Source organism: Crocodylus siamensis, chromosome 4 (genome assembly GCF_052110815.1).
Source record: "Crocodylus siamensis isolate JL-2025a chromosome 4, ASM5211081v1, whole genome shotgun sequence".
NCBI lineage: Eukaryota > Metazoa > Chordata > Crocodylia > Crocodylidae > Crocodylus > Crocodylus siamensis.
The window spans coordinates 70,169,000-70,195,071 of record NC_143398.1 but is presented as its reverse complement, the minus strand read 5'-3'; the positions used below and the strand labels follow the sequence as shown (position 1 = coordinate 70,195,071).

General features: G+C 39.6%; 1 protein-coding gene across 1 annotated transcript in view; it reads right to left on the bottom strand.

Moving 5' to 3' along the window:
* Positions 1-3,324: 3,324 nt before the first annotated feature.
* TRHDE (thyrotropin releasing hormone degrading enzyme) overlaps positions 3,325-26,072 on the bottom strand; it is a 321,603-nt gene continuing 298,855 nt past the window's right edge. The window contains 4 exon segments of the mRNA XM_090042544.1: positions 3,325-13,071; positions 15,331-15,412; positions 20,213-20,353; positions 20,999-21,166. Coding sequence (XP_089898670.1) covers positions 12,928-13,071; positions 15,331-15,412; positions 20,213-20,353; positions 20,999-21,166 — 535 coding nt within the window. The 3' untranslated portion in view covers positions 3,325-12,927.

The following is a 26,072-nucleotide window of genomic DNA, read 5'->3' as shown; positions in this document are numbered from 1 at the left end:
AAGTTGGGAAATATAGATGTGGGGAAGCAGTGGCAATTAATCCTGCTACACTTCTCCTGCTGCCAAATTCCCAAGTCCATCATGGCCACATCAAGGCTGGTCATGCCTCCTCTGCCCATGGAGCCAGGTTGGGGTTAGGCCCCGCTCCTTTCCCCCTGGTATGATCAGTTTAGGGTCAGGAGGCCTCTTCCCTCTGTGCAGGTGGGTTGGGGCTGGGCCATGCTCCCTCCTCACCTATGCAACCAAATTAGCCCAACTGCACTTGCCCTGCACATGGGATCAGGCCCACTAACCAAATCCAGCCAATGGATAGATTGGGCATTGCCTGATTTGAGGTCTGTGGGGCAAAACCGAGTTAGTATAAATCAGTATTACACAGAGGTAGTGTAAACCAGTATCACTTTACTGAGATGAAAGTATCCACATGGATGTATACCATCCAATGATTTGCTCCAGTGCACATATATTTTAAATCCACTTTGCCCATGCCAACAACTCACATGCTTACTTTCATTTCCTTAAAAATGATTATGGGATCTGTCTGTTTCTCCAAACAGCAGAGAAGGATGGAAACAAGTGAACTAGAACAAACATTTTTAAGTTGATGGTATTAATCCCCAATACTTAGTAGCCAAAAATCCCATCTCTGAAAATAATACCATTTATTTTACCATTAGATTTGTGAGCTATTTCATTCCTTTGAAGGGATTTTCTCCTATTCACACTTGTACTTATTTCAACCATCTGGCAGTTGTATTGTTGAAAAAGTTCAAGGTACAACTTATAATTGCACCAGTAACATACATTTATCATTGGCAAGGGTTCTGTGCCATATGAAATGAATTATTGTAATAGACACGTCATGTAATAGCATCTCATTATCCTCCCCCTCTTCCTCCTCTTCCTTTTTCTTAACCTTCTGCAATGAGCAGGTCAAAGATGATGACAAGTATAACAGACAAAAATTATTCCAGAGAAAGTTCAAGAAAGAAAAAGATATTTTAAAGGTAAAGCTGTAGTTATGCTATAAGTAATTAACATCATGTTCACTACACTGCACACCAAAAGGGCTGTATTAGGATTGGATCCTGCTAGGTGCTGAAGACTGGCTCCAATCCAGCAAAACACTTAAATGTATGCTTGACTCTACCACATGACTGCAAGAGGACTACTTACTTGCTTGAAGTTAAGCACACACTTAAGAGCTTTGCTGGATCAGAATCAAAATGCTTGGCATCTTGCAAGCTAGAAATAGCTTGAAGTTTGTGTACATTTAAAAAGTAGCAAGGGAGGTGTGGGTATCACCATCAGTACTGTATGGATTAGACTTAGTGAATGGGAAGTTCTGTAATTTACCATCAACCCTTAGAGAGCATTAAACAGTCTCTACAAAAGACCCAGAAGTTTTATAATTACGTCTCCTTATTCCCTTAGTCATTTAGGGGATTTTGCTGACAGTTAAGAGACAGCGGCTCAAGTATGGCCAATACAAAAAGTAACTACAGTTCTAAATGCTATGCAGTATTAGTTAATGAAGCTTTTATTTTGGCAATTGTATTTAGTCAGTTAATTACAATTAAAAATGAAGTTATTTTATTTGCCTGATGATTGTGTAGATGATCAACATATATGAAATGTGGGCATCTCTCATCAAAATACAGTGATATTCTTTTCTCTAAAGCCATGGACTGATTGACCACTTAGGCCTTCTTGCCGATGCTGCTGCTTGTATTCTCAGTGAGGCATGGGGATGTCACCAGCTCATCTATTGGATCACCTATTTTACCAAGGTCCTGTTATTCAAACTTTTCCAGAGCATCATAGAATTAATGGGGCTCTGCCTGGGTGACTGATAGATGGGCTAATCTGTTTCACATAGATAGGTTCTAGCCTATCTATGCAAAACAGTTTAAAAGATAAAGACCTTAATGGCTAAGCATTTTATAAAAAGCAATGGGCCAAGGATAAGAGGGAATCAAAGCTAGCAAAAATAGTACCCGCTACTTAAGATGGTTCTTAGTACAGTCCAAAATTAAGTTGCAAATCAAAGACTGTAGCTTCCTCTACTTTTCATGTTTTCAAACTATTGTGATTTCTAAGTGTGTCGGTACCTTTAAAGTTACTTTCTTATTGAAACACTGAACTGAAAGCAAACAAACAGCTTTCCATTCAGGGTCAATGCTAAAATGTTCAGCTTTAAAGAAGTCTGACCACGTTTTGAAAATGCTGCCAATTGCAGTCGCCAGACTGAGAAGGAAATGAACATTTCCTTTTTGAAGTTTGACTATAAGATGAACTGTCATTGGAATTTCAAAAAGAACTAATGCCTTTTTCTCATCCCCAGCCTAAACACTGCTTTTAGTATTACTTCTGGGAAGGTGGTGCTGTGCTGCTGTTGCACTGTCTCGTTTTAATGCTATTGACGTACTAACTTAAGACTAAAATTAAAGGGCCAGATCCTACCATGTGGTAAAGCTGTTTTCTGCCAATCACTTGGTGCACAGTGCCCCTATGGCTAGCAGATTCTCTGTCTTCAAGGTGTATTCTGTGTATTGGGATCTGACATGAGCAGTGACATGAGCCTCCATAGCAGCTCTCGTGCTATCCACCCTTGACTCCTGACTGTGAGTGTAGAGAGCATAGTCAGGGAAAAGGACAGATTGACTTGTGACTTCTGGTGATGGAGGATACAATGGGATGAATCCTGTGCCCATGGAACCATAGTACATCACTGGCCAGGTCACTACAAAAATCTTTGTTTTAGCCCTTAGGTATGTTTGTAACTTGGCCGAAGTGATTAGTCCTATTAATTATAATGTTCACAATGCTCTGCAGGATCAGGAAACCTAACAAGTTTCTTTGCAACTTTCTATGAGATTAATGCTGTACCAAGAGGGAAAACACCTTTGTTAGAAAAAAGAACCCGACCTTGAAACGTGTGTTTTGAACAGCATGGGTCTGGTTCCCACTTCCCACCAACATCAAAGTCAATGCTTCAATTGACTTCCACCCTCTGACTGTAACCAGTGAGTAAATAGTTGCATATATTTCAGATCATCTTGTTATTGAAAACTATTATTCAAAAAAAGTCTGCTAAGTTCAAGAACCCTATTAAAAAGTCATTGAGACTGCATTCCAATTGAAATCACTTCCCAGCAAAGGTCTTTTAATTTAGCAAAATTTGCATAATTAAAAAAGTACAATGGCCAGATTCCACTCTCAGTTTCATCCTTAGTGATTTATCTGCATGGAAGAGAGGTCAAAAATATTGCACCAAGATTTCTGGTTTTCTGATCTTGTTCTCCCATGTGCTGGTCCCACCATCCTGATGTATTTTGAAAAATTCCTCATGTCAAAAATGTTATTTTGTGTGGGGGTGTTTTTCTGCAGGACGCTACAGTGCAGTCATTCAGCATTGTTGAACTGTTATCACAAGTGAAAATAGGAACATAATCAAAGGCTGCGATTATTATTTATCTTAGCCTTATCCCCACATCAGAAAATTAAGACAGTGATGAATTACACATTACTGTACAAAATTTTATTATCATAGGCAAAATTCAAATTCATTCTGCTTAAAATACAGAAGATAAAGTTTCTCATTTAGAAAAAAATCCATTTAGTCAGTCCTTAGTTAGAATGGAATAAAAATTTCATGTGGAATACATAGTGGTTCAGTATTTATGGAGAAGATTTTAAAGGCATAGCATAGAAAAAACACTTTTTGTGGTAAGCTAACACAAATGTTTACGTATTATTTGGTTAATCCTTTAAATTGCTTAGTGATATTCCATATTTGCTTCTAGTAAAAATGGATCCATTCCATTTCCCCCATCCTAGGATGTTTAAAAAAACCAAAAAAATCTGTTAAATTTGGCAACCGTAAATATAATGTTAACCTTCAGAATAAATTGAGATCTTCCCATATGCAAAAATATATGCCTTTACGTAAAAGAGAAAAGATAGATGTTTGGACCAGTTTAATGAAATTATTATTTTAGGCTTAGATTCAGCAGAATATTTAAGCACCTAGTTCACTTTTAGCATGTGTTTGAAGCTGTCTCTTTTCTGGGAAACTACTTTAAGCATGTCAGTCGTCGCACTGAAGAACCAATGGGATTGTTCACATGTCTAAGTACCTTGCTGTATCACGGTCCCAAAATATGTACATGCTTAACACCGTACATGTGCTTAAATCCTTTGCTGTACTGGGCTCTTAAACTGGTACTTAAAGGGCACGTCTACACGTGTGCCCAACTGTGCAGTGATTTAGTATTTGCTTTAGCACTATCATTGAAAATGCACTGAAAATGCTAATGCAAGTACTAAATGACTGCACAGTACCCACCAGTAGCGTGCAGTCCCAGCGGTGCACAGGGTGTTTCCGATCCTACTATGCAGTCGCAACAAGCTACTGCGCAGCAGAGGCAGTGTCATGGTTAGTGCTTGCTGGCATTACATTGCTGTAGCTCATTGTTACAGTGACATAACGTCTTGCGTAGATGCACCCACAGACACTAACACATGTATTTAAACACTTTTCTTAAGAGGTGGGCACTTAACTACAGAGATAACTGCTTTGAACTGGGACTGCTCAGTATGCACTGTAAGTCCAAAGCATTTTCAGTGATACAATGAAACTGACTCTAATACATTAAAGCTAATGGTAAAAGACCAGGATCAAGAATTGATCACAAGAATTGATCAAGAATTGATCACACACACACATATATATACATACACATATGGTATTTACATAGAGAGGAACAAACCTGATACCATGCAATGCTGGTTTTTTCTTTCTCTCAAATTATAAATGGTATTCTAAACTTGCAAAATGATATTTGATATATGAAACCACTGGCAAATCATATTCAAATGGAGTGATTGCACATCTTATTTGAATAAGATTTACATTCAAGAAAAGTACATATTTGAGAACTGATTGAAAAATACACTTTTTTAATTACAATATTTAGAATTAATCTAAAGTTGAGACAGAATTAATAGAATAAGTCCTCAATTATAAGTGGCATTAGTAGCTGCAGGACTCTTTTGCTCTACTTGCAATGTTAAAGGATGTTACACTGGAGAGTCTTTTGGAAAATAATGGGATTTCTTATCAAACCTTTATGTTCAATGTTACGATCTACTTTTCTCATCTATGTGTATGTTTTGGAACACATCATTAGTTTTCAGGTAACTGTGTTCTATATATATTTTATCTTCTGCCGAAATAGAGCAATCAAACAGCTTCAGCACAACATTTGATGCTGAGCTCTAATCTCTTTTTTTTATAAGGCTACAAATGTTCTTATCCACAACAAAATCTACTGCCCCATAAATATAAAAACAATGTTGAAGAATGACATTTGTATGTCTAAAACTGTGCCACTGTACAGGGCTGATTATTTTAGATAGAAATTTAGAATTGTTTTCACTGAGCTTGGTTAGGGAACCTGGTGGTTGCATAAGTCTAGAATTTTGCTATTAAAAAGGGAGGGTAGCAATTACACTCTCCACAGAACAATATTTTGTAGTTCTCAGAACACAACATAAAGCTTCATCGTACGGGAATCGGTTACAGCATGTTATTATAAACAAAAAGCAACATAAAAAGCAAACCCAACTTTTAATCAAATGCATGTTGTTGAAATACATCTGCAAATATGAAAAACATCCTGTACATTATTTCTGAAGTCTTCTCATGTGGTTGTTTTGAAAACAGTGGGCTACCTACCCCCAGTGATTCTCAACCAGAGTGTTGCAGCACCCTGGGGTGCCCTGAGATCTTGTCAAATATGCTACAGGGTACCATTCAATGTTGCACTGCTGGTGTGCAAACATCATTCACAAGTCAGATCCAGAGATTTAACATAGGAGTACACAGTATTAAAACACATTCTGAACTGTTGTTTGCTACAAAATAATTGCTCTACTATCCTTCTGTAGTGAAAAATTGAGTTAACACTAAGAGATGGCATTTTTCAAGGGGTGCCTTGAGTCTATTGAGGGGTGACTTGAGCCTAAAAAGGTTGAGAACCACTTGGCTACATCCCTCAACTGATTTATATAGCATTCATATGAATGGATTTGCTTCAGGGGGACAGCAGCTGAGGATCAGCCTCCATCTTTGTAATTAAGGATTGTTTTTCAAATAGCAGAAATTAACAAGGATTTGCTGAAATGTAATGCAGAGAACAGTGTGTGGGTGGTTACTCTTGGCCTTTTCCTGAACATACTACAATGTAGTCTACTTAGTATTTAAAAAGCGTTCTTTGATTATAATATGACTGTGAGGCAAACCCTTCCCATGCAGTCAAGGAAGTTTTCAAAAAAGGCAGTGATGGGGGAATCTTATTCTTCCCAGTTGTACTGAAGCACAGACAGCCCGTGCTCAACTCCAGGAATGTTACAGATCTTCATATTCTCTACCAAATATCATTATGGTGCACATAAGTCAATGGAAAACTCCCTATACAATAACCTGAGACTACTTTTAATATAAACTTGATTCCCAAACTCTTCTCAAGCCTGATGCCCCAAAATCACCAGCCTTATTTCAGTGAGTATTCCTGACCTAGAGCAATCGCCTCCTGATTTGTAATAATGGAAGGACTCGTACGTCAGCAAGGATCAGGTGAGCAAATCAGGGCTGCAGTTAACACACTTTAGTGTTTGCTTATTGATAAGCATAGATTTAAATATGTACAGTTGCAGTGACATATTTAACTTGTTCCAGATTTATATGAAACAGGACATTGGCACAATAGAGACTTGCACTAACAAACTGCAATTTTGTCAGTGCATTAACTTCATCATGTAAACTTCATGAGCTGGCACTGACAAAGCTTCAATGTACTCTAGTTTCCATTCACCTGCAGTGGCTCATTCTAAAATCTTTGAAGTCTTAAGAAAGCAAAAGGTACATTTTAATGATTTAAAAATAAACTGAAACAGAAAATAGAGTCTGTGGCTTTTTCAAGTATTTAAAATATTCAAACTACTTTTACTGCTTCAAATGGATTAGAAGAGCAGACATTAAAGTAATCTTTTAATGATTTTGCTCAATATTTTCCAACTTGGATGTGTTAAATTAATAGTCTAGATTCTTCCTTGCGGTTCAGGCTCACTTGCAGCTATCATATGAAAAGTCATAAGGAGACTTAGGGCCTTGTTATACAGTGCACTCTGAGCTGCTCAAACACTGATCAGTGTTAATGCTAGCTTGAGTTTGGATCAGTCACACTTAAGGCTAAAAGCCTTCCCTGACTGTCCCACGCTGCACAGCTGTGACTTGCGGCTAGAGGGCCGGTGAGCAGGGGCCTGACTAGAAGCTGCATTTGTGAGTTGCCACTATAGGGCCGGTGAGTCAGGACAGGCTTCTATCCCTGGTCTAGGTTAATGGGGGATGAGAGATTGGTTGTGGGGGCAGAGCGGGAAAATGAAGCTGGAAGGCAGAGATTTAATAGGATGGGCGTGGGTTATGAACTGGGAGGTGGAAAGGAAATGGGGTTGAAGGAAGGGCAGTGAAATGAAGGAAGTCAGCCACTGAAGGATGAAATAAAAAGGATAAAATAAAATTGTATTAAAAAGAAAGAAAGAAGAAGTAAATTAAAGGTCTCATGTTTTAATAAGCTGGAATTTAGGATTGGAGTGTGTGTGGCGGGGTGCTGGTCATACTTCCTAAGGTGGCTGGGAGGTGGGAGCAGTGAGGGAAGGCACTTTTGGGGAACCTACTGCCCCTGCCCTAGCAAAGACCCCCAGCTCATCGGGACCTGTTCTGACCTCTGGACTTCTTCCCCCGCCTTCCCCACCAGGCCTAGTCCTTGACCCATCCATGGCCTGTTACGGGCTAGTTGGCATGTGCTCTGCAGGCTGTTTACATGGTGTTGCACCTCTGGGCATGGGAAAGTCACCTGCCCTGGGAGGGGGAGTTGGCTTGGTTCCAGAACTGCCTGCTGGGCAGTAGAGCTCGGGGGGTGGGAAGTTCATCCACACAAAATAGAAGGGTGGGGAGGGAACATTGCATCCTGGGATGCTGGAGGACTGCAACTTGGGCAGCTCATCTGTGGAGAGTGGCCACACATTAACACAAGCTGGGTAACATGAATCAAGGATAAACCTGCCCTGGAGACACAAAACTTTAAGCCACCTAAAGTGTGCTTAAAACTAATTTCAGGTATTAATGTGTGGACAGTTAAGAGCTCTAGGAGCTGCCCAAAATTAATGTGTAACAAGGCCCTTTAGTTTAGAAAAATCCACCAGAAGAATTCTTATAACTTCCTTTGCCTGGCTCTCAGTCTCAGGCATTTGGCTGAGACTCCCCAGCACTTCTGTCATCCTCAGCAACACAACTGACCCTTTGGGGCTGTTAGGAGCAGGTGGAAATTGCAGCAGCCTTCAGGCTGTTCTAACTTAATGCTTGTAGAATTGCCTGCTACCCAGCCAGCTCAGGGTCAGGATATATGCCCAATATATTCTACTAATTGTGCTATGGTGTTGCTGCAACCAAAGGTCTCTGCCAGAGTTCAGATAAGTTGAATAATCACCACATCATCACATGAGTGTGCCTAAAAAGGGATGGGATGGGCAAAATTATCCAGTTATATAGTGATCCAAAGTTATCTGAGCTGCAGCTGGTTTCATGTGTAGGACCTTTTTACCTTCCAGAAGTGATTTTGAACAATTTCCCCTTTATTTCAAGACAAAATCCTGAAACATGCAATATTTTGACCAGTTCCCCTCACCATTCACTGATTTCAATTACAGTGGTTAATGATCAGCAGCACTGGAAAAAAAACCCCGTTTTTTTTATATGCCTAAATGTCAGCACCTCCACTGTAGAAAGTATTTGTTTCACTACCTGCAATATTCAACTGCCAAGGAGAGTTACTGACAGCTTATGGGAAATCTGTCTGGAAAAAGGATTTCTTCTATACATATAGAATTCATAATGTCTTAACTATGCTTTCATAATTTCTAATTCATGATTTATTTTCTGTTATTCTTTATTCCTAAAATGTTATTGTATGATTCAGGATCTTTGCTGAGAAAGGGTTCATCTATGCCAGTAAAAGCCATAATTTTCTGTGACATTTGGAACTGTGTGCAATATCCATAACTATCTCAAAACCACACAGAATTCATCTTCAACTTCCAACTGGAAATGAAATTTGCACTGTATTTTCTGACAGGATCTTTTAAGTTTATGAACATTTCAAAGGAGCTTGAACCCAACTTGTCTGGTTTTGCACCAAAACTATGCACAGTTAATCATCATACTAACAAAGGTGAATTTTGATATATTCACTTAGTTCTATTCTACTCTCAGTTAAGCACTATGCTCATTGTTATGCTGCTCTCAACTACTATGTGCCAAATGCATTCCTTGTAGAAACTGAGACAGTTTTCCTGATTTCAAAGGAACAGACAGAGATTTTCTGATGGCAGCTGCCATACAAATGCAATGGATTTTCATATTAGCATGAATTGTAGCTATTTGTGTCTTTTCCCTACATAACCTAGGAAGGAGTAAGTGTTGACAACAGAGAGTTATTCTGAGTTCATGCAAATGTTGGAGCTAGAGATAGGTCTACCTAAGCTCCTTCATCCAAGCAGCACCTTAAGCTCCACAGGAAGTTCAGAAGCCAAACTGAAACACAGACATGAATTTTGCAATTTAACTCCTCTTAATAGAAAAAAATAAAAAATCCTGGACATGATAACACCTTAAGTTTGGGATACCTGACTTTTCAATCACATTCCAAGTTTTGCAGATGAGACCATATCTAATTAATGACAGGGGAATAAAAGAGCTGGCAAAGAGACCAATAAGTTATTTTTTCTTACAAGATTTTCCAAGAGGTATCAATTGCTCTTTAGTACATCATTGCCTCAAACAAACAGAAAAGAATCTAAAGACATGTCTAAATGCAGAGATTTTGAATATTGTAGAAAACAACTATACTTTTATTGAATTTAAGCCATTTAAATTTAAGCCTGATTCAATGTGAAACAGCAAATTACAAAATATCAAAAATAAAGATTAGGGGTTTATAATGAAAGGCCAAGTCAGCCTTAACTATAGCAGTAAAACCAACATCTCTATAATACAATAATTATAAGCAATACAACAATAGGTGTGTATAATACATACAACTAGGCTTGATATTTGTGGTAGACCAGTCACTCAAGGCCACTAAAAAATTTATAAAACAACTAAAATGTTAGATTTAGACTCAACATTAACTAAATTTACAAGAAAAGACTAAAAATCCTCAAAAATCCCATATCTGAAAAAGCAATAGTGAAAACTGTTCTGTACTCTCCAAAATTCACAACCAAAACAAAATCTCTCAATTAGAATGAATCAGCCTGCCCTTTAGATTAGCCCATAATCATGAAAAAGATCAGAAACTTCTACATATGTCCTGAATGTATGGAGTTCTAACTGTGGTGACAAAAACGTTAATGAAGATGATCCACAATGTAGTTTGAAACATACAGACCATTGGGTACATATCTTTTTTTCTAAATTTTTCAAGCCAGTTCATGTTTAAGCATCAAACTTTCTGGAGAGTCTTTGGCTAGTAAAATCTGAAGGGAATTGCCAAGAATATTTGGCTTTCTTTTTATTGTAAGAGAGCTGCATGCTATTTTCACATAAAGGAATTACAATGTGCAGCTACATATTGGCATTGAGGCAGAGTTTGGTCAACCACGCAAAAAATACTTCACACTTTGTAGTGCCTTTCATCAGAGACCATTAAAGTGCTTTGCTAACATTAATCAAGCCTCACAACACCCCTGTGAGGTAGGTAAAAGATACATAAGGAGGACTTTACTCATTACAGACGTGAAAATGTCTCCAGAAGAAAAGCAGCAGCTCGCTAACATTGCAACACAGCACGGATCTTTAGGGCTTACTACACTGCAAACATTGTATGTCACATACGAGCAAAGGACTCCCTCTACTTTTGGTTATACAAGGTCAGCAGTCCTGCACACAACTAAGCAAAACAAGGGTTTTAAATACTTGGTCCAACACAACCACACCCTTTGCACGGTAAAAGATACACAATGGAAGGATCAAGAACTGCAGCTTCTGGGCTAGTGGTGTACTACTGCACGGGCCCGTGACACTACAGTTAGCAGCGGGGCAGAATACTCCTGGGACGTGCCTACCAGTTCTTAAGGATCAAAAGTTCCATGGGAACAAGAGGCTATATTAGAGAGTGCTCTCTACACAACGCTGCACTTCAATCTGGCAGTTGACCATGTTGGGGCTCATTGACTTACAGAGCTTACTTATACCCTATTTGTGAAAAAAGTCCATTTAGAATGAGTTAATGCTACTATGATGCATTTTGTGAGCTTCTATGCATTTTGAAGGGAACAGCTAGATAAAATGACTCTCCCCCACACTCCCTCAGAGGAGCAGAGCTGATATGCCATACTGTTGTCAAATGGTGGGGCACAGAAATACTACTGTATATATACCACCTCCTCTCTGAACAGGCACAATCCATTTCCCATGAGTTTTCTGTGACTGCTCTTTTCCCTGTGGTAATGCTCAGGGAGCATATGGCCATAAGATGAGGAAATCAGGTTTTATCCCCAAGAAAGGGCACCAAGAATGCAAAACACCATTATACACTACAGATTCATTATATCCCTGCTCTCTTGAATATATGATTAGAAATAAATACCGCACGTAGGTTTAGAACACCAACACTCCCCTTATGTGTAATAAAAGGAAATGAAAATGGAAGGAGAATTTTCTTAATATTATCCACTACAAATATATAACTCCATATTTCACTTTTTCTTTTTAAAAAAGTTGACAAAAATGGCAGGTCTTGTATTTGTGAAAATGTCACTCTGCTGCTGACTCAACTGTAGACAATCTAGGTTATTCGGCTTTTATACCAGATCATTACTGAGGTTGACCTGGTATGTGCAAGGTAGCTTCCTGTTTAATTTTGTGTTCATGGATGCAAGTTATTCTCCCCTTTTGCCTATCTTCATCTGAATTTGATAAGTATTTCTGACACTTGTGCATTAGCAGCTGCATAACTAATTACTGCACAGGTTGAGGAGCCCATCCTGAATACCCTTGCATTGAGATGGTGTATGGATTTGGTCCAAACAGCTATGCAAATTTCTCACCATAAACACTGCATACGTCCACGATTAAAACTCAAAATTTGTTGATTCACTGATCAGCAGTGAACAAGATTAACTTATACAATTACAGTACTATATGAGTGATATTTTTTTCTCTCAATATATATGTACATTTTACTTAAGTATGGGAATATGGAGACTGCATATATAACAATTGGCAACTCAAAAATGAGTTGGCATCCTTATAATCAGTAAGAGACAATCTGAAATAGTGCTGCAATAATTGGCATCTATCATGGATGGGTGACTTGACTTCTCATGCTGCTCCTGTGTTTTGAGCCTTTCACATTTCCCTTTCCTGCCTTTCAGTCCTTCTGTTCATAACAACACTGATTGTCATAGATAGTTGTTGTGCTTTTGCATAATGCCCATCTTTGATGTAACAGGAATTCACATACAAAACTTGGCCATTGTAAGTGAGCATGCTAAGAATACAGGCAGGGACCATACAACCATGCACAAAATACTCTGAAGTTTTTTTCAAACTGACGGTAACATTTACATGCACCACTTAATATCATGTTTGGTCATGTACACAGAGGGCCGGATTTCACAAGCATCATGACCTCTTCTTTCAAGAGTTTGTTTGCTTTTACAGTTTTAAAAGAGCCCAGTGCAACAGAAACCTCCCTGTATTTCTGATCTTGTCTTCATTATTTCAATGTCAAATGCGTTTAGAATCTCTCAAAATGCACTTCTTGCAAAACTTCATGTTAAATGGTTAATTAGAGACATGGATTAGTGTGCCAGGGATTTTCTTAGCCACTGGAATAGTTCTTCTTTATAAAGCTTTTGCCATCGCACATTGGCTTCCACTGTTTCCACAGCTCGAGAGAAAGAGGCAGCAGCTCCCTCCTCATAGCTCTTTATAAAGTTCTTTAGCTGGAAATACAATTTAACAAGTTAAATTTGCATGAACTGAAGTGAGTAAGTATTACCAATGCATGTAAACAAGTCAGGTATTTAGAAGAAACCCCTACAATCACCATTAAAGTAAATGCACTATCATGCAGAGAGATTTATTATGAAATGCAGTAAGACAGCAGACTGTGTCAATTAGGTGTGATTCGATTGATTCAAATTGTGCTGGAAGATATTGACACGTCAATGCCGGATTGCATTAACATCATTTCTTCCCCCTCTCCTGTAGCCCAGCTGCTGTACTTTGCTGACAGCTGGGCTTCTTTGAAGTTTTATTCCTACTTAAGAAATTAAATTGGGAGCACTGGAAAGGCTCCCAGTTCAGCTTCATGAGTAAAAGTCAAATAACAGAAGCATGGCTGCTTCTGAGAGAATTTAGTATATTCAAACATAATGGATGTGTTTTAGTTGGCCTTGCAAAACTAGTCAGATGATTACAGATTAATGGACTAGGGAAGGGAGCAAAGTAGCTTTAGTTACTGGCGATGGCCACAATGTGAAGAACCCACCAGTAGTGCATGGATGATTATTTTCTAAGTTTTGGACTAGATGTCTTGCATAATATTTAAATTATGATAATAGCAGATGTGACATATTTTGGGTTGTTCAGCTAACGGCACTGGTGTTGGATTAATACTAGATTTAGGTGAAGAGAAATGGGACAGTGATCTGTTTAACATGTTGGTAGTAAAAACTAATCTCCCATATAAGACTAATTGGTTGTAGGTACTGTTATTCATGGTTACCAAACATTTGCTCCTTAGTGAGGCTAAATTTTATATATTTATTGAAGCTTTATTTTAGGTTATACCGTATTTTAACAATTGTTTAAAGACAGAGGGTTTGATCCTTAAAGTGAGGTGCTGAACAATCCCATTTTCCACTATAGTTAATATGACAGGAGGCACTTTGCATCACTGAAGATCAACTTGTACATCTGTACCCCTTTTTACCAACTGATTCTATGGCCAGGTTCTCTTAGGGAAGGTGGAGACAGGCAGTTATCCTTGTTCTGGAGGTGGAAACTGAGAATGCAGCATGCTCTTGCCTGCTGTCTGAATACTGAAAGCTGGCTGACTCTATCCATCCCAGATGACTGGCCTTGGGGAAGCCAGCTGTGGCTCTTGAATTCTGAATTTGGCCAAACAATAGCGTAGAGAAAAGTACAGCATGACCACGAAGGCTGTAACCAGCCCTTGGTCATCAGTGATTATATTATGCAAGATCATTTTATCCATTTGGGATGATATAAAGCAGCTCATAAGCAATACATAAACAGTACCATACAACTACCTCAGACAAAGTGAAGCAGGACTATCATAAACAACTGAAAAATATAGATAATTTAGGCAAGAAGAATATAATTTCAAAGGTAGAATCTGCCCAGAATACAAGGGTTAGCAGCTAGCCAACATGTAAAGTACTGTAGACCAAGGAACACCACACAGACCACTGGCATTATTCCCTGTTCTTATCACAGACATTAAGGTTTTCATTTTCACTGTAGCACACCCCTGAAATGGATATAAGGGGCCAGTATTTAATGTTCTGAGCAAAGAATAGCAAGACACCCGAGTCCAGCTGCAGAATTTGAACCCATATTCTCACTCAGACAAATTAGAAATAAAATTCTAAGCTTATATACAGTTTACTATAATAAACAGCTCAAAATCTCTATTTAAATTGGTGTACCTTCTTTCCCTGCTGAGGGTCTGCCATGTACTGCGGAGGGGTGTTAAAAAGAAAAAAATCGCAGTGGCAGCATTTACAGTTATGATCAAAAGGAGTCTAGTATTGTTGTACAGCAGAGAAAGAGTTGCCCGAAATATCCTTGTTGATCCACAGACCACTAACCAACCCACAGCTCCTTGGCAATCATCTTCCCCAGTTGTATGACACTGGGCTCTTGCTGCCCAATCGCAAGATGTGCTTGTTATCTTCTCTACTAAGCAGCCAGCATTTTTTGATGACTGGGTCCTGTTCACTACCCGCCCACACCTTCAGGGTCTGGTCATACCGAATGCAAGAAACCCAAAGTGATTCATCTTCCCCATGGGTCACTGTCTGCCCTCATTCAATAGAAAGATTTTTCATCCACTCTGACCTTTGCAGCTACAGAAACATCAGTGTTTCTACCTACCCCGCCCCCCCGACAATGAAGACAAAAACAAGGCTTAAAACAAAAACAAGTTCAAGCACTTAGGTTGATTTAATATTTACCTCATTTAGTTCTACCTCAGTATTAAGGAATTCTGTGACGCCGCTGATAAGTTTGGAATTCATAAATAATGCTTCTCCGTACCTTCAAGAGCAGAAAAACATTTAGAGTTAGTGTAAATGTTAAATCAGCTGGACATTTAAAGGGTGTAGAAAAATATCACTAAAGCAAGGAGATAAAAACTGAGATGAGCCAAAGATAATTCCGAAGACGAGGACATGCATTGTTTTTCTTGTTTTAAAAAGAACAGCATCAAAATTGTACCATCAAGCTTGCACTGCCTCAAATTGAAAAATTGGATTGACTAAGGCCTATTTTAAATTGAAGGATTTATGCATCATTTTACTGGTATTCTGTACCGTGTCAGGATGTCCTTAACTGCTGTTATAGATGCACGTTAGGTCCTGAAGTTCAAAAATAAGGAAGGATGTTTTACTAGATCCAAACCGTAAGAACTTAGGTTTTCATCACATAGATTTCCATTCAAGGACTTTAGCCAGTTGAGACTTAACTTGGGGTGCCTGACCTATGCAGACTCTCGAGAGCCAAAAAAGTAGGACATCCATTTCAGGGAAGGAGTGTGAGGTTCCTTTACAGTGAAAGCCTTACAGTGTGCTATTTTGATGATTTGTGTTGCTTTCTTTTCTTTATTTGCCATTTGTCCAACTCATTTACCTAGCAGCCATTTTGTAAACTGAGCTGAATCTGGTTCTCTCTTTCCAGTACTTAACTGAGGATAAAAACATATCCAAAAGAACTAACGGCCAATCAATGATAATATAAAATGTTGGGCCATGGGGGTCCAAAGCTGTTGTACTTGAACAGGATGTACTTCAGTGAGCTATACTATCCTACAGATGCTCACTTTGAAAGCAGTTATTAAAATACCATTTAGGCTACTCGCTTGTTCACAGGTTTCCCTGGGTCTAGTAAAGAAAATGCTTTGTATCTACTATCTTAAAAATAAACCAAGAGAAAGGATGGCTCTTGCACATCTGTATTTCATATGGGAGTCTCTCTCTAAAACCACTACTATACAGAGTTGCTATCAAGTAGCAGCCAGGAAGTATTTTTTCAGGAGTGATGGCATTCAACACAATAATCAGCATTTGATCAACATTAGAGTGAACCAGCCCTTAAAGTATATCTATCTTGCCTATTTCTGGTCATAACTATGTTTAAGGACTGAGAACCTGAGGGTGGTGTTACATGTTCAACTTAACACTTACTAAATCCAGATAAAACACAGACACATGTTCAAGCATGTAAACTCATGTTGAGTGCCCTCAGGGCATTGCAAAGTAGTTCCTTTTCAAGGGAGGGTTATGTCCCGAAACACGCTAACTTTAATAGGTCGCTACAGTCTAATGATTTGCAAATGTGGCAACTGAACATGTGACAAAACCCTAACTCTACCCTCATATATGCATACCCAACTTCAATGCCATTGCGTGAGGCCAGAATTAGGCTCACAAACATTACTCCAAACCAATTTAGAGGGCCAATTCAAATTTCAAGTTGAAATGTACTAGCACAGCCACAGCCTTCTGTTCTGTTTATAACAACCTTATACTAAAATTAATTACCCTTAAACAGTTAGGTAGCGAAAGCCAGGAAGTCTTTCAAAAAATGAAGGCTTTATTTAATAAAAATAAAAGTCTCAAAAACCTCTATCATTTTTTAGGGGAAAAAATATTTCTGAAGGGTGTATTTGTTGCTTATTACTTGGAACTTCTGTGTAGGGAAAAGTGTTGCAAGTAACAAATTTCCTACTCCCTGTCCACTAATAACTGAATTATTCATGGAGATTTCAGTAAGCACATCTCTTTTTCCAAGCTTCAGTCACTCTGACATATCCAGAGGCAAATGCTTCCTATGGGGAGAAGTATGGATTTCATGGTCCTTTAAGCATGTTTAGGCTTTCAAACAAAGCCCTTTATTGTTACCTTTTCCGCTCAGTCTCATAATTGACTGTTTGGAAAATTGGAAGCTCCTCTTGATGGGGTCTTTTGACAAGGTTACCAATCTCTTTACAGAAGTGACCTCATAAAAAGGGTTGCAGGGATTTTATTTCACAAGCAGCCTGTGTTGTATCCACAGAATAAACAAGAAATAGTAGACTTCTTTTTTTTTTTTAATTTAGAAACCATGGCCTTATGCACTGGAGGCCTTCCTCTACACAGAGGTATAAAGAAAAGCGCCATCAGGTAGGCTCACTTCTTCATGCTCTTCACTAGCTAATCCTCAAGTAAAATAACCACAGAAAATATTATTTTGCAAAAACTATGGACAAAAACTCTGTCTGTAGGGATTGGGGTGGGAAACATGCATCTTCAGCCACCTATCTTGGCAGCCTGTCAGAGATATGTGATGGTATTGTAGAAACATCACGCTGGTGTTTATGCTTTCCAGAAGTAGTACATCTAGGAATGATGGAGTCTGCTCCTGCTCCTAATCTTTCTTTAGCTTGATATTCTAGTATCTTGTAACTTTTACCGTCTTTTCATGTATGCAAAATGTATAATGATGCTAGGTTTGACTAGTACACTTCCGCCTCACTTGAGACAGATGTAAATGATTTTGCAAAACAGGGGAGATCTAAAGAAGGATACCTTTGTGGCCAAAAGCATATCTAGAAACTCTCTCCCTATGTGGTTGGTCCAACAAAATATATTACGCTATATCCTTGCCTCTTACATATTTCCTGGACCATCATGGCATGATCATCACAGCAAGGAGCATAGGCATTCTTATGTTGGGTACATTTTTTGAAAGAGCCCCAGTGATTTAGAAATCTCAGCTCCATTTTCTAATGTGGCATGAAACTCTAAGCATAATATTTTTAAAAATCCAAAATAATCTGGGTCAAAAATATTTTAGGTTTTTAGATGCCTATATCCTACTGACCTTTATGAGATGTGGTATAGGTTTTTCAAAAGTTTCTGAGTAACTTGTGAAAATAGGACTTAAAATGCTTTTGAAAATTTTAGATATTATCTACATTCTGGTTGAGAAGTGTGAAAAATATACTTCAAGAAATATAATGGAAACATACTATTTTGTTGCTGCTGTTCCAACCTGTGACAGCATTTTGAAATTATAGGAGATTTAGTTTTAGCATAACATAAATCACCCACAGGTATTTTGTATTAATGTCTCAAATGTCTAAGTGTTTCATAATAAATTCAGTGGAAAAATACAATGGAGATATCAATTCAATTAACATATATTTCAACACATTAGAATATTTAATAAAATTGAATATCTATTAATGGTGAAATATCATTGTTAAAAATATTTTAGAATGGCATGTTGCCTCACTAAAATACTCACAATAAATTCCTTCACATATAGTGTGAAAAAGGAAGAGATCTAGGGCTTAATATGGAATCTCTCTGCTTCAGAACTTAAGAGTTTCACTGAATATTTTAGGATGCTTTAAAACAACATTTTCTGGAAGGTTTTAATTAGCTGGTATAAAATTAAATAATTTCCAGTATACACCAGTAATATACAACATCTGCCACATCAGTCTATCAGCGGAGATGCTATCATTCCACGGGGAGTTCTGAGTGGCACTGTATTTCCAGAAATGCGCAGTTCAACCAGGGGAGTGGGAGGGTGGAGGGCAGTGGTGTTCAATGATTGTAGCTCCCTTGGGTTACTCCGACTTGTATTTGGAGCCCAACACAATGTTGAGCAGCTGCAGAATGGAGTGTCACAAAGCTGGTCAAGGACTGGGCAAACCAAAGGTTTCCCACCACATATATTGTAAGGGTAAGTCCTTGCTTTTTTAAAAGACATTAGGATACCTCACTGGTGGATGTCAGGAGAAATAAAATTAGACAACTTAATGCTTTCAAGAAAGCGAAGACATTTAAATAGCATAAAAAGAATCCCTTGGTTTCTTTCTTTTAACTTCAAATTGGCTTGGGTTAGGGCAAGCTTTTGTTTAGAAAACTGCTTTTGAAAAGTTTGGTCCTGCACTGAAAACCTCCAAAACAAAACTTTCAGCTCAATATAATTTTCCCAGTTCACCTGAACTACCTGAAAAGCTACCAACTCCCTAAATCTTAACAGCAGCAGCATTACCAGTCAACAGACGTCAATAATCTTATACCTTTTGGGACAGCTGCCAAAACTCAGTTTCCTAAAAATCCTCTTGGTGGTGGTCATGACAGGTCTGACTCTCTATGGAACAGGAATGAGTTGTTGGCTGACCAAAACCTGAGCTGTCCAGTGATCTGCACTGAATCTTACCAGGCTTAGAAGCATTGAGAAAAAAACAAAGATATCTTTAATTTGCTCTCTATCTGCCTCCATGTCAAAATTCACTTCAGATGAGCTTTGAGAGCATGTACTGTGGTTCTGAGTAATGCAATGTTGCTAGCATCCACATTATATTCCACAGTAAATGTAAAGAAGGAATAAGGAAAAGCATACCTTACAGGCTAGCTCTTTAGGGATCATCTTTTCCTTCTTACCCACCTATACTTTAATTCAAAATATCAATTTCTCAAACATCCAAAATAGTCTGTGAGGTTACTATGGATGTAGACCAAAGGGTAACTCAGGCAAAATTCCCAAAGGGCAAAACTTAACATAAGAAGAATCAGATTATGGGATTTAGTTTATAAACAGCATAGACCATCACACACAAATTCAATGAGGTCATAGGTATGCAGAGAAATGAATGAGTTGTTTTCTTAAAAACAACTATGAAAAATACATTTATACATACATGTATATTTTGTATGTAGAGACGCACACATCTATACATGAACAGAACAAAAGTAGATTAGATACAAAGATGGATGGATCAAACACTAACAGAACCACAACAAAATTTGACATCATAGATAAATATTAAACTTTCATCTGTACCTGGCATTCAATATTTTCCATTTCTCTCTGAAAAACTTCCAGGCAAGATCCCTGCCATGTGGATTTCGAGCAACATGGATTATGACATCAATTGCATCCTGATCCAGGACAACTTCTGAATTGAGGGACAGATTCAGAAGCCTTTAAGAGTGAGATTTGGTGGGAGAGGGAGGGAGGAACACAGCATGCTTAGTCTTCATCAATAAGAAACAAATCACATCATCTAACAATAATACCTTTTACCATCATGTTTAAGATCAGAAATTACTGAAAAGTGTATTTAAATACCCAGAAGAGTGCTGATTTTTATAACCAAGATTCCAAGGTTAGTCATATTTATGAATCAGAAAACTCCCCTGAATCATGCAACTGTAGATCTTTAGAAGCAGAAAGGATTTAAGTATAACTAGAAGCATGTGGAAAGCTTTCAATAAAAGTTAAGATTCAAAATACTTTTGGTTTCATGTATGTCTTTATCTACTCTACAATAGACCCAATGATCAAAACCTTTGTAGAAGCACTAAGAAAATCAAATCAACAACAACAATATGGTCCACAAATATTTTCCATAAACCAAACTCTAATTGTGGTTTGGAAATGAAATCATATGCAATGAATATATTTTCTTGATCCTCAATACAAAATGATGTCATGCTACAATGAGAAAGCGAGTTTATACTTCAAAAACAATTTATATTTACATATTACTGCTGAGGGGAGCTAGCTATATCAATACTGTAACTATAACTCATGGAAACCCCCAAATATGTAACTATAATATTCTACCTGTTTAATAAGTTTCTGTCATCACTGCAAGTTAAGGCTTCCAACAGTATTTTCTTCTCAGATATTGCTGTGGTTGAGTGGAATTTCATCCAAATGAACTCCCATACATCTTCATCCATCAATGAAACTCCTGTACAGTAGACAATGTCTCTGACGTTAAGTGGGATTCTAAAAAAGCAACCCATAATAACACTGCGTTAATAAGGAATTTAAAAGCAACTAATACAGAAATGGGACATTTCTACGTTCATTCTTGTAAGACTGCACACAGTATAACAGTTATACATTTTAAGTGAATTACATTTATATCAAAATATTTTTTCACTCACTAGTAATTTCCAAAACTGAATGCGAAACTGATAGATTTCTGGTAGGCGTAACATGCGACTGGAACTGCTTTCCTGAACCTGTCAGTGTCAACTCCAGAGGTATATACATTTTAGTTCCCTTCCACAAACACACATATACCGCAAAGAATATGTACATGAGCAGTTTAAATAAACAGACACACATCTACCTTGGCTTTTCCATAAATATCTACCCCATGCTCTTGTACTCTGATTTGAGATAGTGAGATTTTTGCACGGCAGGAACTCTACCTTTGTTGGTCCTTTATAATTAAGTAGATAATAACGGTGTGAAGTGGTCAGCAGGAATACTGTTTTACTGTATTTACTTCCAGGAAAAAAGTAAAAACATGGAAACCCTCTTAGGTGTTCAGCATGGCAGTGCTTAAATCAGTTCTTCTATGAAATTATTATTATTATTTGAAGAACTACTCAACTAGTAGAGGATCCAGAGGAGGGCCACTTGCATGGTCAGGGGGCAGCAGCCTAGGCCCTATGAAGATAGACAAAAGGCCCTGAACCTATTCAGCCTCCACAAGACAAGACAGAGGGGATCTGGTGGCCATCTAGAAACTCACCAGGGGAGACCAGCAGAAAATAGGTGAGGCTCTGTTCCCCTGGGCACCACCTGGGATAACAAGGAATAATGGCCACAAATTGATTGACAGCAGGTTCAGGCTTGCTATCAGGAGGCATTATTTTATGGTTAGTGCTGCCAGGCTCAGGAATGGGCTCCCAAGGGAGATGGTGCTCCCCCTACCTTGGGAGTCTTCAAGAGGAGGTTGGATAGATATCTGGCTGAGGTATTATGATCCCAGCACTCGTTCCTGCCCAGGGCAAAGGGTTGGATTTGATGATCTGTTCAGGTCTCTTCCGACCCTAGAAACTATGAAACTAAGTTTAATTTCAGACCATCTCAAGCTGAAGCAGTCTCTCGGGGCAAATTCAGCCTTGATACATCAGTTGGTGAATGAGTACCACTTTCTTATAAAAGGACCCAAGACCTACCATATTTTTTCAAATATAAGACAACCCTGAATATAAGATGGTCCCCTCAATAATTAGATTCTATATCTGGAAAACTTATAATTTTAAAATCATTTTCCAGGTACAAAATCTAAGTATTGGAGGGTTGTTTTGAACCCCTCCCTCCTTGTCCTCTTCCCTGCCCACTTCTTCCCCCTGCAGCCTTCCTGCTCCTCTGCCACCTGCTGCCCCCACCCCCAGCTCCCCACAATCTCTGCCCTACGCTCTCAGTCTCTGCCTCTTCCACCCCTGCTCCCCACTCTCTGCCCCTTCCCTCCAAAACTCCCCAGTCTCTACCTTTTCCATTAACCCACAGCATTACTGTAAGACACTGCTCAGATGGCCCTGTCATGGAGCACTGCACATGGAAGTTCAGCCCTTGCCAGGCCATGATGCAGTTTTGGCACTGCTGATTAGCAAGGCTGGGGAAGGAGTTTCCATGTTCTCTATGCCTGGGAGAAACCCCAGGCATAGCTCAAATATAGCTACATCTGACAATAAGGGGGCAGGAAGAGGGTGGGTATTAATGGCAAAAGCTTTGGAGGGGAAGCGGGTAGGGCAGGAAGCTGCTGTGGGTCTGACTTTGGTTCCAACCAAAGTCAGAACCTCAGCAGCCACCTGCTCCCTGTTCCACTTCATATGTGAATGTAAGATGAAGGCCTTTCCCCTCTGTGCCAACTGGGGTAAAAGCCTCATCTTATATTCAGGTAAACATAGTATTTTCCCGTTTGCACACATTTCCTATGCATGTATAGGAGACTTAACCTTTCCCCACTGCAAACTATTTTTATTGATAAAACAAGATGCTTCTCATAGAGAGCCATTACTGACTTAGAAATATTTCCTTTCTTACTGTTCATATTTCAATCAATATGTATTTTCCACTTACTAATGACAGGCCTAAAGTGTTTGTGGTAGAATTGTGCAAGGCTTCAGTAGCTGATTCGATTCAGAGGAGATTAGGCCCAACTCGGGGACTAAAACTCCAAATTGAACCGGGAAACCAATTCAAAGCTCCAAATCAATTCGAAGCATCTGAATTAATCTGGAAAAGCTTCAGAAAAATTTGGTCACTTTGGAGATTTGGCCATAGACTAAACAGGCAGTTGACACAGCTGCCTCCAGCTAGTAAGTTTTCTGGGGTTGGAGAAAGGGGGAGGAAAAAGAAGTGGGGGAGGGAGGGATTGGGGAGCTGCCCAGCCAGGGCAGGGAGGCAAGTTATTTGGGAAGAGGGGTGGGGAAGTGTGGGATGAGGGCACAGCAGCATTGGGAGCAGGGGCTCTGCACTGCTGCCACTTGCCCAGCTGGGGCAGTGTGGGCAGGAGGTGGGTGTGGTTCACTCTAGATGGAAGGGGGCAAGTGGCAGCAAGGCATAGCCCACGCTTCCAGCATGTTCTGTGCTGGCTGGCAAGCAGCCACAGGGCAGAAGCCCTGCTCCCAGCATCGATGTGGGTGCAACAGCACTGGGAGCAGGGACTATGCCCTGCTGCCGTCCAAAGTGAGCCACACCTGCATTGTGCCCCACCCCCATGCCACCTGGGCAAGTGGCAGCAGGGCATAGCTCCCATGGTTCCCCCTGCCTGGGCAGAGGCAGGCACAGTCGGAGGAGCTGAGGGAGAAGCCCCCATGTCTGCCCTGCCCGGCCACATCCCCTGCCCAGCCCAGCCTCCTGGTACTTAAAAAAAAAAGACAAAAAAAAAAGCCCTGCACTCACCAGTTCTGCCAGCAGCTACTGGGGCCTCTGGGGGCTCATGGCACCTGTGGGTGCAGTGTAGCTCAGCAGGGTGCTACACGCTGTCTGAAAGCTGGGGTGGCTCCATGTATCAGCTGGAGCCTAGCACCATTCAGCCCCAGCAGCCTCAGCTCCCAGGTAGTGCTCAGCCCCCTGCTGAGCTGTGCTGCACCCGTGCCATGGGGCAGCTGCTGCCAAGTGGGAAAACAATCCCTGCTGCCCCCCCATTGCCCTGAGCTGCATGGGGGGGAGGGGAGAGGCTCTGCCATGAGCACCTAGAGGCCCCAATTGCCAGTGCTGCATCCGGTGAGTGTGGGGCTTTTTTTGTTTTCCTTTTTTTTAAGTTCCAAGACTAGGCTGGGGCCAAGAAGGGCATGGGGCTGGACGGGGCAGTCATTGGAGCTTCTCCTATGGCTCCTCCTGCCCAGAGAGAGGCAGGCACAGCCAGAGGAGCCGCAGGAAAACCTGGATCCACCCGGCTGTGCCTGCCTCTCCCCAGCTGAGCCGAATCTCCAAATCTCTCTGAATTAGTGCCAAATCTTCCAAAGCTGATTCGGCCAAATCGATTCAGGGCAGTGATCCAAATCTCCAAATCAAATCACTGTCCTCTGAATCGGTTAATCCGAATCCAAATTGAATACTTCCCTATTCACACAGACCTAGTTTCTGGTGCAATACAAGGCAGTAGCCATTTAGAAACCTGAGAGCAGACTGCACATAGGACTATTGACAAATGAATGTCTGAGATGCAGTACTGTGCAACAAAGATGGTGAATGAAATTTTATTTGTACAGTTTAATATCATGGCTTACATTACATAAAAAGTTATAGTTAAAATTCTGTTGAGATTTTTATTATAACAGCATATGTTTTCTTACATACCCATATCCCCAGAATATCTGTGGGCAAAAATTTTCTATTTGTGATCCTAATTCAGCAGTGAGTGTACATACATGTGTACTCTACGGCGAATCTCTTTGGTCTTATTTAAATCATTAGAGGGAGAAAATAAAAATGTCTTTCCAGCATTTTAAGGCTTCTTTTGTTCATTGGTACCTCAAAAGATGTCAGGGGAAAAGCCTCCAAACCATAAATTGGCCTCTGTGGAAATGTAAAAGTGCTTCACCCTCCAAAAGGTTAACCAGTGTCATCTACTTTCACGCTGCTTAGGGCACAGATTAAAAGGAATAAGACCATGGTCAATAGGAAACTAAAGGAAAGAGTGTGCCTTCTCCCTCTCTACTGGCTGAGTTGGTTACAACCTGTGCAGAATTATTGCTCAGTGTTCTTCAGTTGACTGAATTTTGTTTTTGAGTATAATAAAATACCTCTGAGGAGAAGCTTGGATCTTTGCTTCCATTCCCTGGCTAATGAAACCGTTTGTGCAGCTCAGACTCTGAATAAGGGTCAGCTATGCGAGGCTATCTTTGAAAAAAACAAATCAACTAATTGTTAAAACCAATAAGTACCTGAAACTAACTAATTTGTGCTCACGTGATAGCTGAACATATAACCTGATAAAGCTCTGATGGTTAAAACATCATGATTGTCTCAACTGCCCTATAGGCTGCTGTTTCCATGACAGGCTATAACCTAACCAGGTTACAGTTATGATACAGTTCCCCTGTATGATCATGGAACCAGGTTGTCATATCCCCACTACCAATACATTACTGTGCGATAACATATCCATCCTTCGTTATGCCAGGCCAGTACACTTTAGTAAGGTTATATCTGCAGCACACTAAATAACCCTAACTCTTTCAGCCTTTCCTTGTTAAGTCATGCTTGGTAGGCCTCTAATCATTTCTGTTGGCCTCTGTTGGACTCTTTCCAATCTGTCCACATCCTTCCTAAGCTGTGGGGGCCCAAAACTAGACACAGTACTCCAGCTGAGACCTTACCAGTGCTGAATACACTGCAAAAATTACTTCTCTTGATTTGCAAGTGACACTTTGCTTAATACAAT